Source organism: Mixophyes fleayi, chromosome 3 (genome assembly GCF_038048845.1).
Source record: "Mixophyes fleayi isolate aMixFle1 chromosome 3, aMixFle1.hap1, whole genome shotgun sequence".
Lineage (NCBI taxonomy): Eukaryota > Metazoa > Chordata > Amphibia > Anura > Limnodynastidae > Mixophyes > Mixophyes fleayi.
Window position 1 is genome coordinate 159733877 of NC_134404.1, and position 14142 is coordinate 159748018.

The window sequence follows — 14142 nt, forward strand, 5'->3', positions numbered from 1 at the left end:
CCTAAAGTTGATTCAGCTGCGGGATTGGTCACCACTACTGCAGAGTTTGCTCAGGAATGGCAGCAGGGAGGTGTGAGTGCATCTGCACACACAGTGAGGCAACAACTTTTGGAGGATGGCCTGGTGTCAAGAAGGCCAGCAAAGAAGCCACTTCTCTCCAGGTCTCCAGGAAAAACATCAGGGACAGACTGATATTCTGCAAAAGGTACAGAGATTGAACTCTTGAGGACTGGGGTAAAGTCATTTTCTCTGATGAATCCCCTTTCAGATTGTTTGGGGAATCTGGAAAAACGCTTGTCCAAAGAAGGAATGGTGAGCGCTACCATCAGTCCTGTGTAATGGCAACAGTAAAGCATCCTTACACCATTCATGTGTGGGGTTGCTTCTCAGCCAAGGGAGAGGGTTACTCACAATTTTGCCTAAGAACACAGCCACGAATAAAGAATGGTACCAAAACATCCTCCAAGAGTAGCTTCTCCCAGCCATCCAAAAACAGTTTGATGATGAACAATGCCTTTTCCAGCATGATGGAGCACCTTACCAGAAGGTAAAAGTGATAACTAAGTGGCCCAGGGATCGAAACATCTAAATTTTGGGTCCATGGCTGGAAGCTCCCCAGACCTTAATCACATTGAGAACTTGTGGTCAATCCTCAAGAGGTGGGTGGACAAACAAAACCCCACAAATTCGGACAAACTCCAAGCATTGGTTAGGCAAGAATGGGTGGCCATCAGTCAGTATGTGGCCCAGAAGTTGAATGACAGCATGCCAGGAGGAATTACAGAGGTCTTCAAAACGAAGGGTCAACACTGCAAATATTGACTCTATGAAACACTTAATGTAATTGTCAATAAAAGCCTTTGACATTTATGAAATGCTTGTAATTTTACTTCAATATATCATAGAAACATCTGACAAAAAGGTCTAAAACACTGAAGCAGCAAACTTTGTGAAAACCAATACTTGTGTCATTCTCAAAACTTTTAGCCATGATTGTAAAGAACCGCAGAGATGTTTTAGCAACAAAATATTTAAGAGTAATACGATCAGAGTCTAGTTTGGCTAAAATGTAAATGACCAAATTGAATTCTGGACATTTGTCACGTAATACAAACAGCCAAATCGGAACATGACCACATACACAAGCTAAGTTGCTATCTGCAGTCATCTTATTGCATTTACTAACATGTCTCATAATGAAATAATTTTTATTTGTCATGTGGGTGATTTTGGGACCACACACACACACATATATTGAGCCAACTGATGGGGTTTTTAGTGTGTGTGGCCAGGATAAGTTGTTCAAAATGTTTCTCTAATACTTTTTTACATGTCAAACATTTTATACAGAAGTCAACTTACAACTTCCTTCTTATGGTTCTAAGCATTATTCTTATTGAAGGAGGAAAAGTTCTGGAATTTTAGGCATTTAATATTTATGAAAGTAACTGATATAAAAAAAATTCTGACCTATTAGAATTGTCACTGAATTAAACCCCTTTATTTCCCTTTGACTGTTACCATAAGGGAATGTTATGGTAAATCACATATATCATTGAATAAACAGAATATTGTTGTAATATGTAATTATTATGCAGTATATACTGAAAGAGGAAGAGGTTTAAATTCATTTAATATATTCCAGTAATCAAATACTTTGACTTTACTTTACAATCCAATTTTTTGTATTTTGAAAAGTCTTAAGTATAATATACAGTATGTGGTATACAATGTCTAATTTTTAAATTAGACAAATAAAGGATCTTCTTTTTATTTGAACTAAAGTTTATAAGTCCACCTATCAAAGTATAATGGAGCATCGGATTAAGGATTGCTCATATGAGAACTTTTCTTTTCCATGTTCATAACATATTATTGCTTTTCTCAAATAGCACTCTTTACCTATAATTTGTTCAACCATATCTTTATTTCACCCCTCATAACTTGGATAATGGTAAAAATGGACCTCTCTTACAGCTTTGATATTGGCAGATATTTGGAATTTCTCCCTACATAATTATATCATTCATGTGCGAGCAGCACCTAAGATTTACAATTACATACATAGGTGTCCTCTTATTAAACTGCGATACAGTAGATCCTATTTGTCCTTTTCCTCTAACATACTCTTTCAATAAAATCATTGACCAGTATTGTTAAATTAAGTTTCATTATTTCCTTGAGAAGTGCTTCCAACAGTTCTTTAAGAAATGAATCCCTACCATAAAACCCATCCACCAATGAGGATATGTTCAGGACTGTGGAAAAATGTTTAAAAAATAAAAAAATATATACATTGCTTCTCACTTAGCTTTTTCGGTATGTCAAGTAACACATTATTTACACCTCTTTTGCGGCTACTGCTGTGTAATAAAAGAGTATGTTAAAGGAACGGAACAAATGATAATCACTGTATCGTAGTTTAGTAAGAGGACATCTTTGTAACTGCCGAGGACAGAGGAATTTTACATGCTATGTGCTTCAGCACTCGGCAATCCCGTTCTACAAGCGTTTGTGGCGTACATCTTCACGGTTGAGCTGTTGTTGCTTTTAGACATTTTCACTTATTAATAACAGCACTTACAGTTGACTTACAAACTAACTTGTTGGTAAGGTGGCATGCAATGACCATGTTGAAATTCACTTCAGTACTACCCATTTAACAGCTAATGTTGACTATGGAGATAACATAGCTATATGCATGATTTAAGGCTCCACATTCATTTTTGGCCATGGAGTGTATCTTAAAATATATCTTCAAATTGTGTTAAAACCATATTTCTATAAATAATATTTAAAGTACTTGTGTCAGAAGGTTTGCCTGTCTGTTGCAGATTTGCAATTTGCTATCTCAACACAAAACATTCAATTTGAACATTGAATGCAACGATCTTGTGCCTATGAACCAAACACAAGTTCTTGTCCCCAAATTTTGATAAACAGTTGTCCTTAAATTTCCATCTCAATTAATGTTTATATAGTAAATGTCCTAACAGTAAAATGGGTTTGTCAAGTATGTTAACAGCAGTTAAATATAGTAATGAAATTCCATTGGACACCACTTTAGATATCCTTAGCTCTCAGTTTCTAGAGCGAATTAGTAGATGACTTTCTGTAATTAGATTTTTAGTTCACTGCTTATTCCAGTGTAAAAGAACCACATTTTTTATGATGGCATTGCCAAAGTTAAACAAGCTACTGTCTACCTCACAGACGATATATTATCATATATTTTGTATTTATGAAGATGATGCAAAAATAACAAAAGCATAATAATTTTTTATTCTGTTGATTACCTGCATACCATTTTGTTGCAACAATTTCTTGGTTATTATATGTTTTTCATTATGTATTTTTGAAATGGTATTTACATAGATACATAACACATAGTCTGGCTCATGCATTTTCCTTACAACATTTACTCATGCAAAAACAGGACAAAATAAGCCCGGTCCCATTCAAGACACGCCCTGATTTCATATAAAATCCACCCAAATCCACCCAACCACACCCACTTTCTGATAACCCCCAATCATATTCCTGTAATACCTATTCCTTTCAGGGTCCACAAATCTGGGCTTAATAGGGATAGCTGAGGGATTTTCGAGGTACCAATGTTAACCTGGGAAACCCTTGTGAGTTTACTGCACACCACAATCTTGGTCTTAAAATTTGGTATACTCTTTTGTAAATTAATCCTTATCCTCTTATTTTTGTTGTTTAGCTAGACTTAATTTTATGTATAAACTATTATAAAACCATGCTGGTAGATAGAGTGTCTCGTAGAACAGAGTTTTCATAAAATCCTAATTTAATAATTCAGCATTGTTCTGAGGCCATCATAGCTTTATTTTTACTTTATAATGTTCTAATTTCCTTCTTTGCTGATCTGATTCTCTGATAATGTTGAAACACATTTTGCTCTTGAACATTCTGTTTGAAAACTGCCATGTTGACTTTCTAATATCCTCCTTTATCAGTCTTTCACAAATAGTATTTCTGTACATTTGAAGATCAATGTCTCTTCAAGATTCAATATGATATTAAAGAATATTTCTGTTCAGTCTGCTTAATCAACTTATAGTACATGACTTTATTTGATACCTACATTTTGGGCCTTAGTAACAAAATGGTTTTAGAGCAAAAGTAGTCTTAGCAATGACTTTTACAATAGAAACCTATTGTAAGGCTTTGCTTTAGTATTCCAAAAGACAAAACAAAACAGTAATCTTCAATTTGCAGTATGAATATCGTAACATGGATTTAAAGAATGTCCCCACCCATAACTAAAAAAATACACTTAGGTGGAGATGAAGGAGTAAACAAAAATAAAAGCATACTTATCTTGCAGGAGCCATTTACGAGATCTGCCAATGGCTATAATGTCCCCACACCATACTCCCCTATAAACTTACTGCTCTGCCTGGTGTCAGATAGAGGATGAGCCTTCCTGTGAAAATTCCTAGAATGGAGCTGTACCCTATGAAAAGGTGCCTGCAGGGTTAATATGCTTTTGTTTTGTTTGTTTTTTTGTTGTTTTGTTAAACATATTGATCAACTCTTAAAACTACATTTTTAGTTTTTAATGTTTTTAAGTAAATACATGACAAGGGTTAGCTTTGTGCTCTTCTTTTCCATTACTACTAACAGCTCCCATAAACAGGATGATTTATTATAGTTGTGCTTGCTTGATGAACTATCGGAGCTTCGAAGAATCTATTGTTCAAGTTCTTGTGCTGAAACATTGAAGGGAAATGGAACTGCACCTGCCCTGTAATATGAGTAATTATGCTTAAAAAATGTTGTATTTGGTATCTTTACAGCTTAATAGTTCCAGTGTGACACTGTGTTAAAAAAATATATAGATCTATTACACCCGCACACTATTTGAAAGTATGCAAGGTTTTTTTGTTAGTGTTTTTTTATTACTTTTTGGTGTGGCTTTTTGTATTTGTATAACTGTATTATTATTATTATTATTATTATTATTATTATTATTATTATTGTTATTGTTATTATTATTACAGAACCAGACCATATATGACATTTCAAAATATGAGAACATTTCTTTACTCTGCTCATTGCTGGAAAGTCTTCTCCAAAATACAAAAGAACAGCAAGATATATTGCAATCCGAAATACTTGACGATGAAACAAAAGAGTTCATGCAGAATGTTGACCATACAATACTCCTGATTTCTGATGGATTTCCGTTGTTTAGTCTAATCCTGTGGAGGCTAAGAACTTTATTTTCATGCATAGGAACAGAAGAAGATGTATAACATTTTTGAAAAAGCACATCTATAAAAATGAACAACATATACAGTTTCAACTGGAATTTGTAAATATTCCTCTTCTTGTCATCTTTTTACAATCCATTCAAATATAAGAATTATACTTTTTAAACTTTAAATCACATTTTCATAGACTTTATCCTTAACAAATTCAGTACAAATATTAGAAAACAATGTAAAAACTAAGGTTATTATATTTGTTTTAATTTCTATATAAATGTTATGTTAGTTTCCCTTTATATTGTTATATTATATGTTAATGTGGCTTAACATTTATTGACTCAACATTTTTTATACATTTCTTTGCTAATTATTTTTATTTATTACAGTTAGTGGTTATTTTCATACCACATATATATATTCAACAAAGAATACTTGTTCATAGGTGCAGTTATTCTTTTTTTTCTACATATTACATATACTGTACTTTTTGTTAACGTGTAACGGTTTGTAAATTTGGACATTATGTTTCACTTATATGGCTATGAAAGTAATTTTTCTATTAACTACACATTTGCCCTATTTAAAAGGGAACTGGTCATCACTAATTATAATTAGACAAAAGTTAACAGTTGTATACTTTATAAAATGCTACTGATTTGCTTCATAAATGCTTACTTAGTTATTTGTTTAACTCTTTGCTGATGTTTCCTTTTTAAATGTGTTGTACACCTTTATTTTGTCATCACCAATGCCACTCTCTATTGCAGGGACGGACTGGGACTAAAAATTTCAGCAAGAAAGAAACTGTGTGCCGCCACGTAGCATCTGCGCCGAAAAGGGCATGGCCACATTGTGTTGTGGGTGTGGCCAACATGGGGCATTGATACGTACATTATAACAAAACATTACATTTATCACGCCCTCCCAGCCACATCACGCCATCCCCCAGACACATTATGACACCCCCAGCTCACTGTACTTATCTATGCTTCTGGTACTGCTGACATCCATCAGGGTGGGCACTTCCTGTAGAGTGAGCAGGGAAGCTCTTAGTTTCACGAGGTTACCAAGGCTTGTGAGACTTAGAGCTCCTTGGCTTGTTCTGCAGGCTGTGTCCTATCCAGGGACTAAGAGCAGCTATCCACTCCCTCCTGCTAACCAGCGCTGGATTAATGCTCGGGGGGCCCGGGGTATGTAAGACGGGGTCACTATTATGTAACATGCTTCTCGTTTTAGACAAATGTTAGACAAATACACAGGCAATACTGTGTGCAATGCTGTTAGTTGCATGCAGCTCTCCCTTCACAAGCAGTAAAGTGCGAAGTGGGACATACATCCCAACTGTCCTTGTAGTCGGACCAAATCTCACTAAACAAGACAGTCACCAAAATTCGGGACAGTTGGCAGACGGTCCTGTTCTCTCCTACCTGTTCTTGTTACTTTCACCACCCTTGGCTTCTGGTGTCTTTAGTTGCTGCTTGTATGGATCCTGGAATGTTGGAGGCTATTTGGAAAAAAATGGTTACATGTAAACCCCAACCAGCCCTGGTGTTTAATCAATACAACCCATGTTTTATAATTAGGCCTCCCTCCAGCCTCAACATTAAAATACTAATATTCACATTTAATAAATAAACCTATTTCCCTGCCTATTTTACATGATAATAGAGACAGGATGCAATGGTCTGCGAAGCGTTACCATTAGACAGTGGAGATGACACACAGGGTGCAATGGAATGCAGATACTGTAAAGCAGGAGGGTCAAACAAGTCAGGGGTCAAAGCCACTCGGTCCACCACGATACCAGGGAGCAGGCAGTAGAGAAGTCATAACAAAGCCAGGTCTGGGTCTTAAGATGAGATGCAACAATTAGGAGCCAAGCAGAGGTCAAAACCAGGAAATCAAACAGGATTCGTAAATAGGAAAAAAGAACAGCAACAGATGAACTGGCAAAGGCTGCTGGGACAGGCAGACTTATATAGTCCAGGAACAGGTGCTAAGCATCTCCGAAATACTGCTACTTACCATTTCTCAGTACGAAAGCCACCAAAACTTTTATTCACTCTCTTGTAATCTCTCAACTTGACTACTGTAATCTCCTCACTGGCCTACCTGACTCTCACTTTGTCCCTCTTAAGTCTATTCTCAATGCTGCTTCCCGCCTCATTTTTCTATCCTTCCACTCTATCTCTGCTAACCCCCTCCACCAGTCACTACATTAGCCCCCTATGGACTACAGTATTATATATTCAATCCTCTCCCTCCTACATCTCCAACCTCATCTTTCCCTACACTCCTTGCTTGCCTCCTCCGCTCTGCCACTGAGTGCCACCTCACTTCTTCATTGATCTCTTCATTCCACTCCCACCTCCAGAACTTTGCTTGGGCTACCCCCAAGCTGAGGAACGGTCTCCCGTGCTCCATCAGGTTAGCCTTTACTCTCAAAGGCTTCAAGGGTGCTCTTAAAACTCATTTCTTTATTCAAGCCTCTCAGCCTTCCTCCTAACTCCCTTGTCCTGGCTTCCACCGCCACTCACCTAGTCGATACCACCCTATTTGTGTCTCCCCTTTTCCTTTAAGATGAAAGTTCTCATGAGCAGGCCCATCTTTCCTTATGTTCGCCTTCTAATATTCCATCACCCTCTGTACCTCTTGGCCTGCTTCCTTAGCCCTGTTTTCTTAAGCTTAGGGCTACTTCTCCCTGGTCACTACTATGACAACCACTCACTGTCCACCAAATAATTTGTGCTGCATTACCATGTTACCTGTATGTTTATTCATTCATTCTGTCTGGTCTTTGTATTTTATTCTTCATCTATCATGTTATGTGTTACGGATCACTGCTTTCTGCATATGTCATGTACGGCTCTGCGTACCCTTTGTGACACCTTATAAATAAAACATAATAGTATTAATAATAATTATATTGACACTTAAATGGCAGCAATATACCCCCCTCTTTTACTGTGTTCTGTGTATATAAAAATATCATTTTATAGGCGCTTACACTGTATAATTTCATTAACAACATTTAAGACTAATGTACCAGTTATAAAACAATTCACACATCTTAATAAACCACATTTAAAACCAACAGTTCACAATAAGATTTAGGATAAGGAAGCAGGCTTACCAGTGTGTGGAGTCTTACATGCAGGGATACAACTTCAGGCCCAGTTACAAATTCTGTTGCATCTTTATCTTGCTACCACAGGACAGTGCCCCCATCCTTGTCAGATAGGCCCATACTGTGCACAAGTTACAGACTTTGTTCCTGACCCCTGTATGCCAGACCTTCTCTTTTTATAGATAGCTTGGCAGATATATCTCTTAACAGCCTAGCTTACATTTGGCTAGCTCACTTCCTGTCCTGCTGCCATTTATAGATTCTAACCAGTGGGTTCTCTAGACACTCCCTTTTTCACACTTGGTCCAGCACAAAGGAATGCTGTGCCTTGGAAGCCATTATCAGACATCAAAAACCCATCTTGCTCCAATACCTGATTATAGCAAAGACAGTTTGTGTGTTTGCTCCTTGGCCATCTTGATCTGCCAATATGCCTTTGTGAGATCCAGGATGGAAATATATTAGGTAGATTCCAGATGGTTGAAAATCTCATCTACCTAAGGCAATAGGGTAGGTTGTTAAGTTTTGTGACTGCATTCACTACCACCCTTCTCTAATGCGTGAGTTATAGTGTCTTTGATGAGCATTGACCCCTGACCGCATAAAAATATTGTCACATACCAGGTTGGTTCTTCATGGAGGGTCAGAAAGCGCATCTGCAAAGTTTCTAAAGACTCCTGTTCCAAGGTTAGAAACAATTTACAAGAGAACCTGGATTCTGACACAGAGTCTACGGTAATTTGAAGCTCAAGATCAGTGTCAATGGGTGTGTGACAAGATGGGTCTCACAGCCAACATTTGCACATTTATCATTTTAAACACTTAGGATGCTTGAATTTAGATGAACATTTGGTGGTTTTAAGTGATTAACTTCATTTGTTACATACTTACTGTGGATAAAAACCTATCAAGATGGACTTAAGTTTACCTATACTATTCTTAAATAAAGCCAGGTGGGTTACATGTTTCATCTGTACATCATATCAGATTACAACATGGTGGATGTACTGTTTCCTGATCAAGGCATCACCCCATTACAGACAGGAAGCTGAAATCACAAATGACTAGAAGGGGTTAAAATGAGGATGCTCTCTTGCTTAACCAGAATTAGGTCAATCAGCAACTGATTGGAGCAGCTACTGTTCTCCCTGGAACTGTGTCAGACTCCTAGGGGGTAATAGTATCAAGCTGCGATTTTTTTCTTGTGAGTTTAAACCCGCTGATGTATTAAAGTGTGAGTTGATAGAAAATCGCCAGTAAAGCGTTTATTTTAAAATCGTCATTCCCAAAATCGACATTTTCCACTGTAGCAATACAAGTCACCATATGTATGAAGCTGCGATTTTGCAAACTCGCCCGAGATTGATGTGAAAATCACCAGATACAACACGTTGTTTTGGATTGGTGAAATTAGCAAACACATCACTTGTCAATATAACAGAAGGCACAATATAAGGTTAAGTTAATCATGATTTATGATTTAGAGTGGCAAAAATGTTTATTAATTATCTTTTGGGCACAATTACCAGTGGGGCAGTAATTATATTTTTCTTATGTGGCAACACTTAAAATTTCTAGATGGGAGCACCATTTAAAGCACATAGTTGGCACTACAAGTGGAAACATGTACATGAGCAGAAATGCATGCTGCCACTTATAGTGCAAAAATATGTACTTTAAATGGTGTTCCCATCTGGAAATATTAAGTGTTGCTACATCAGTAAAAATGATTATTGCCCCACTGGTAATGAAAGAGTAAGCCACTATAATATAATAAAAAAACAAACAAACATATAATCATTACAGAAATTTGGCCCACTAATTTACTCTTAAAATAATTTGGCCCCTGTAAGAAAATTAATAATAATTTGTGTCCATCTAAACAAGAAATCATGATTGCCCTCATAATTAAAACTTGTATTGTGTCTCTTGTTATGGTAACATTGGCCTGATGTTTCTAACAGGATGCTTTTTTCTGTTAAATCTCGGGCGAGTTTCAGTTTCTGCTGAATCTCAGCCAAGTTTCTGTTTAATCTCCGGAGAGTTTAACTAAACCACCTGTGGAATAGGTGTTCGCAAGTGATCTGGAGCAATATGCAGCAATTTGAAATTGCTGAAAAAAGTGCAGCTTGATACATTTGCCCCCTAGACTCGAAAACAGCAGGAAGGAAAGACATGAGGGCATGACAGCTCTCCACTCCCATCTCCATCCCACTAATACCTGCCAGCCAATCACAGCATCCCTGCCTCATGGCTAACCCTGCAGGGAGGGATTCCCAGCATGGGAAGTTTTGTCCCTTTAAAAAAGCCTGCAGGAGAGACTTCTGGGGCGGGGGGTTATTGCTTCTACTGGCAGTTTCGGCTGCTGCAAGAGTGCTGATTTTGCATGGAAGTACTGTGGCCAGTGTTCCCTCTAAGCTGAGCAATCTGGAAAGGAAAGAGTTAAAAGGTCACTCTAATGAGGGCTCCACCCGAAAGGTTTGCTTTCACAATCTGCAGGATGTTTCCTAGTAAGATACAGGTTTAACTATCATTTCCAGATTGCTCAGCTTAGAGGGAACACTGACTGACTACTTAATTACAAACTTTTCTTGAACTAGTGATCGGTAAAGAAAACCCACTTGCTTTATAAACAATTTGGGGAGTTGCTGGTTGATGGCTGAAAGTTAGTGAGCATTGGATGTTGTTTAAAGTATTGTTTGATGATATATATATATATATATATATATATATATATATATATATATATATACTATTGTAGTTAACTGTAACAACAGCCCCACCTTTTATTTGCCTGTGTAAACCTCAGCCCTTAGATACCAGGACTCTCCTTTGGGATCCTACCCTAGCATCCTGGTATCATCACAAGGTGTACAAACAAGGTCCTGCCAGGCCTTGAAAAGGTTAATATGGTATATTTTTTTTTCCCTTTGGGTGTCCTGTAACTTTATGTAGAACCTCAAAAGGACAGTGCCATCTTGTCAACAACTTATTCTCCTGTTTGGATAACTGCAGCATTACTTTAATAATACATGTTCTCAACATTCAATGTATAATTAATTGGCTAGACAGTCTGCAGATGGTAAACTGACATCCTAAGCAAAGGCACCTTTGGTGGTCTCAGGTCTCCCTGCACTAGACAAACCATAAAGTTCATGAGGACAACTCTTGGCAGACCCAGTCTGGAAAAACATTGTACCAATTTGTTGCCCATTTGCTTAGCCAGGTGTGCACTTAGGGGGATAGGCTGCAGTTGCCCAGGAACGCCCCTCCATTGGCCTTGGAATAAGGTGGTTGAGGAGCCAGGCTGGGGCACAGTTTACTTCATAGTGGCTAGTTCCTCCCCAGAGACCAGCCACCTTTTTGCATGCCACCAATATTCCTGATTCATTCCTCCTGACTGTGTTTGCCAACTGGGACAGCATCCCACATGCATGCTGTCACACCCCACATGTAGAAAGACAGAAGTTTCTGACAGTGCCGGATGGAAGTATGTAAGTGTGGGGAAAGTGGGGGCTGATATTGTTAGATGTCACTATTCTTTAATGTGCTGTGTTAATCTTTTATAAGTTGTATGCTTATAAATTTCTTCTATATGTTCCTTAATGATACTGCACATGCACTTTGCAGTGCTCTCAGTCCATTCAATTATATGTTTTGATAAAGGTTTCCCAATGGCTATGTTATAGTATGAATTCAATATGGAATCTGATGTGAGCCTGAGATGTGATAATATTATACAGATTTACATTGGGTGCTGAGTATCAATTGCCCTATATTTGATTTTTATAATAAATGAGTCTGAACTCCTGGTCAGTTGCACTAATATATTTTAGGATTAAAGAATAAAAATCTCTAATCTGAAGAATAATGTGTTAAATAATATGCTGTGGGTCAATGTACACTTTAGTGAATTTTACCTGGACATCATATTTTTAATATGCATGAAAATACATAAAAATAAAACAATTGGTGTACATTTGTTACATAATGTGAAGTGGGTGGGAGGTGGACTACTCATTTATTGTTGTGGTGTGGGTGGTGGCTATTCATTTAATAGTGGGTATATATTGGTGGGGTGATGGCTATTTAATAGTGTGAGGAACCTGCTCCACACTCCTGATCACAGCACTCTCTTGTTTACGTCCAAATTGGTGCTGCAATTATGTGACTCTAGGGGGTAAATGTATCAATCTGCGGGTTCTTCAACACCCGCGGGGTTCAGCCTCTTCCGCGATTAAATTTCAAGCGGTGCTACATTGTAAAGGGTTAACTTCCCTTTACAATGCAGCGCCGCTTGAAATTTAATCGCGGAAGAGGCTGAACACGCGGGTGTTGAAGAACCCGCAGATTGATACATTTACCCCTAGGTGGGGAGTTTGAAACTCTTTCCACTCTGACACACTGTCTGTGTCAGAGCAACAGGTTGCTAACCCCTGCTTCTGGCTCCTGCTGTGCTTTCTGGTTCTAGACTCATAGTGAGTGTCTGGCTTGTCTGACTACATTTCCTGGATTAACCCTTAGCACCACGTTCTTCAGTGTGTATCTGACCCGCCTTTTTCACTGAGCTTGCTTTTTGGATTGACCTCTGCTTCATGTATCTCAGAGTGTGTCCGACCTGGCTTGGTATTTTGACTATGACCTCTGTACTTGCCCGTGTTTATCCAGCTGCATCCATCCATCTACACTCTATCACATCAGGGGACTATCCTGAGGGTCGCAACCTGCGGACTCCTAGCAGCAAAATTCATCCTGGCTTGCAATGGTTCTTGTTCAAGTTAGACTCCACACCTCAGAAAGGCCTGCGCCAATCCTGATTGATAGTTGCCCTCAGTGACTGTAGCAGTTTGCTCTGACCAAATGGAGGTATCCGGCAAACCTCCTCCGCGAGAGATCCTGGAGCATCTTATCAGTCGGGTAGAGAAGCAAGAGAAGAATCAAGCCCAACTTCTACAATACCTTTTAAGGTCTCTCTACTCACATCAATACATTGCATAGCACCTTGGCTTCACAAGCCAATCTGCCAGATCCTTCGCCTCTGGCGCAAACTCCTGCAGTGGCCCAAGCCACGGCATCACATCTCCGGATTCCTAATTCTCCTAAATTTGATGGTGATCCCAAGGCCTGTCGAGGATTTACAATTAGTGTGCAATAAAGTTTAAATTACAGCCGGGGAACTTTTCTACTGAGAAGACTAAACTTGCATATATTATCTCCCTTCTGTCCGGACAAACCTTAGTATGGGTCTCTCCTTTGTGGGTGCGCAATAACCCCTTGTTGCACAATAGTTTCACCTTACTGGAAACATTTAAAAAGAGTTTTGATAAATCTGGTTGGTTTTCTAGCGCAGCGTCTGGTATTTTTCGCTTACGTCAGGGATCGCTCCCTCTCAGTCAATACGCTATTCAATTCCGTACTTTGGCTGCTGAGTTACAGTGGAACAATTAAGCTCTTGAAGCCACATTTTACCAGGGATTATCCGATCGGATAAAGGATGAACTTTTAGGTCATCAACTTCCTGTATCCCTTGACGCTCTTATCTTTCTGTGCAACCAAATTGATATCCATTTTAGCGAGAGGAACCAAGAGAAAGAACACTCCCACCGCACTAGCCTACTTCTAGCGCCTAGGCTCCAGAATCAGGTAATGTCTGTGGAAGTACCCATACAACTCAGTCATGCACACCTCTCTCCAGAAGAAAGAGAGAGACGATTTAAAAATAACCTGTGTGTCACGGTTTAGCATTCTGGACTCTTGGGGGAGTGATAGTAACTGGTG

General features: G+C 38.5%; 1 protein-coding gene across 2 annotated transcripts in view; it reads left to right on the plus strand.

Moving 5' to 3' along the window:
* MEI4 (meiotic double-stranded break formation protein 4) overlaps window positions 1-5407 on the plus strand; it is a 254597-nt gene extending 249190 nt beyond the window's left edge. For both annotated transcript variants that reach the window (XM_075202670.1, XM_075202671.1), the window contains exon 5: window positions 5028-5407. In XM_075202670.1, coding sequence (XP_075058771.1) covers window positions 5028-5282 — 255 coding nt within the window. In that variant the 3' untranslated portion in view covers window positions 5283-5407. The remainder of the gene's footprint in view (window positions 1-5027) is intronic.
* The last annotated feature ends 8735 nt before the right edge of the window (window positions 5408-14142 follow it).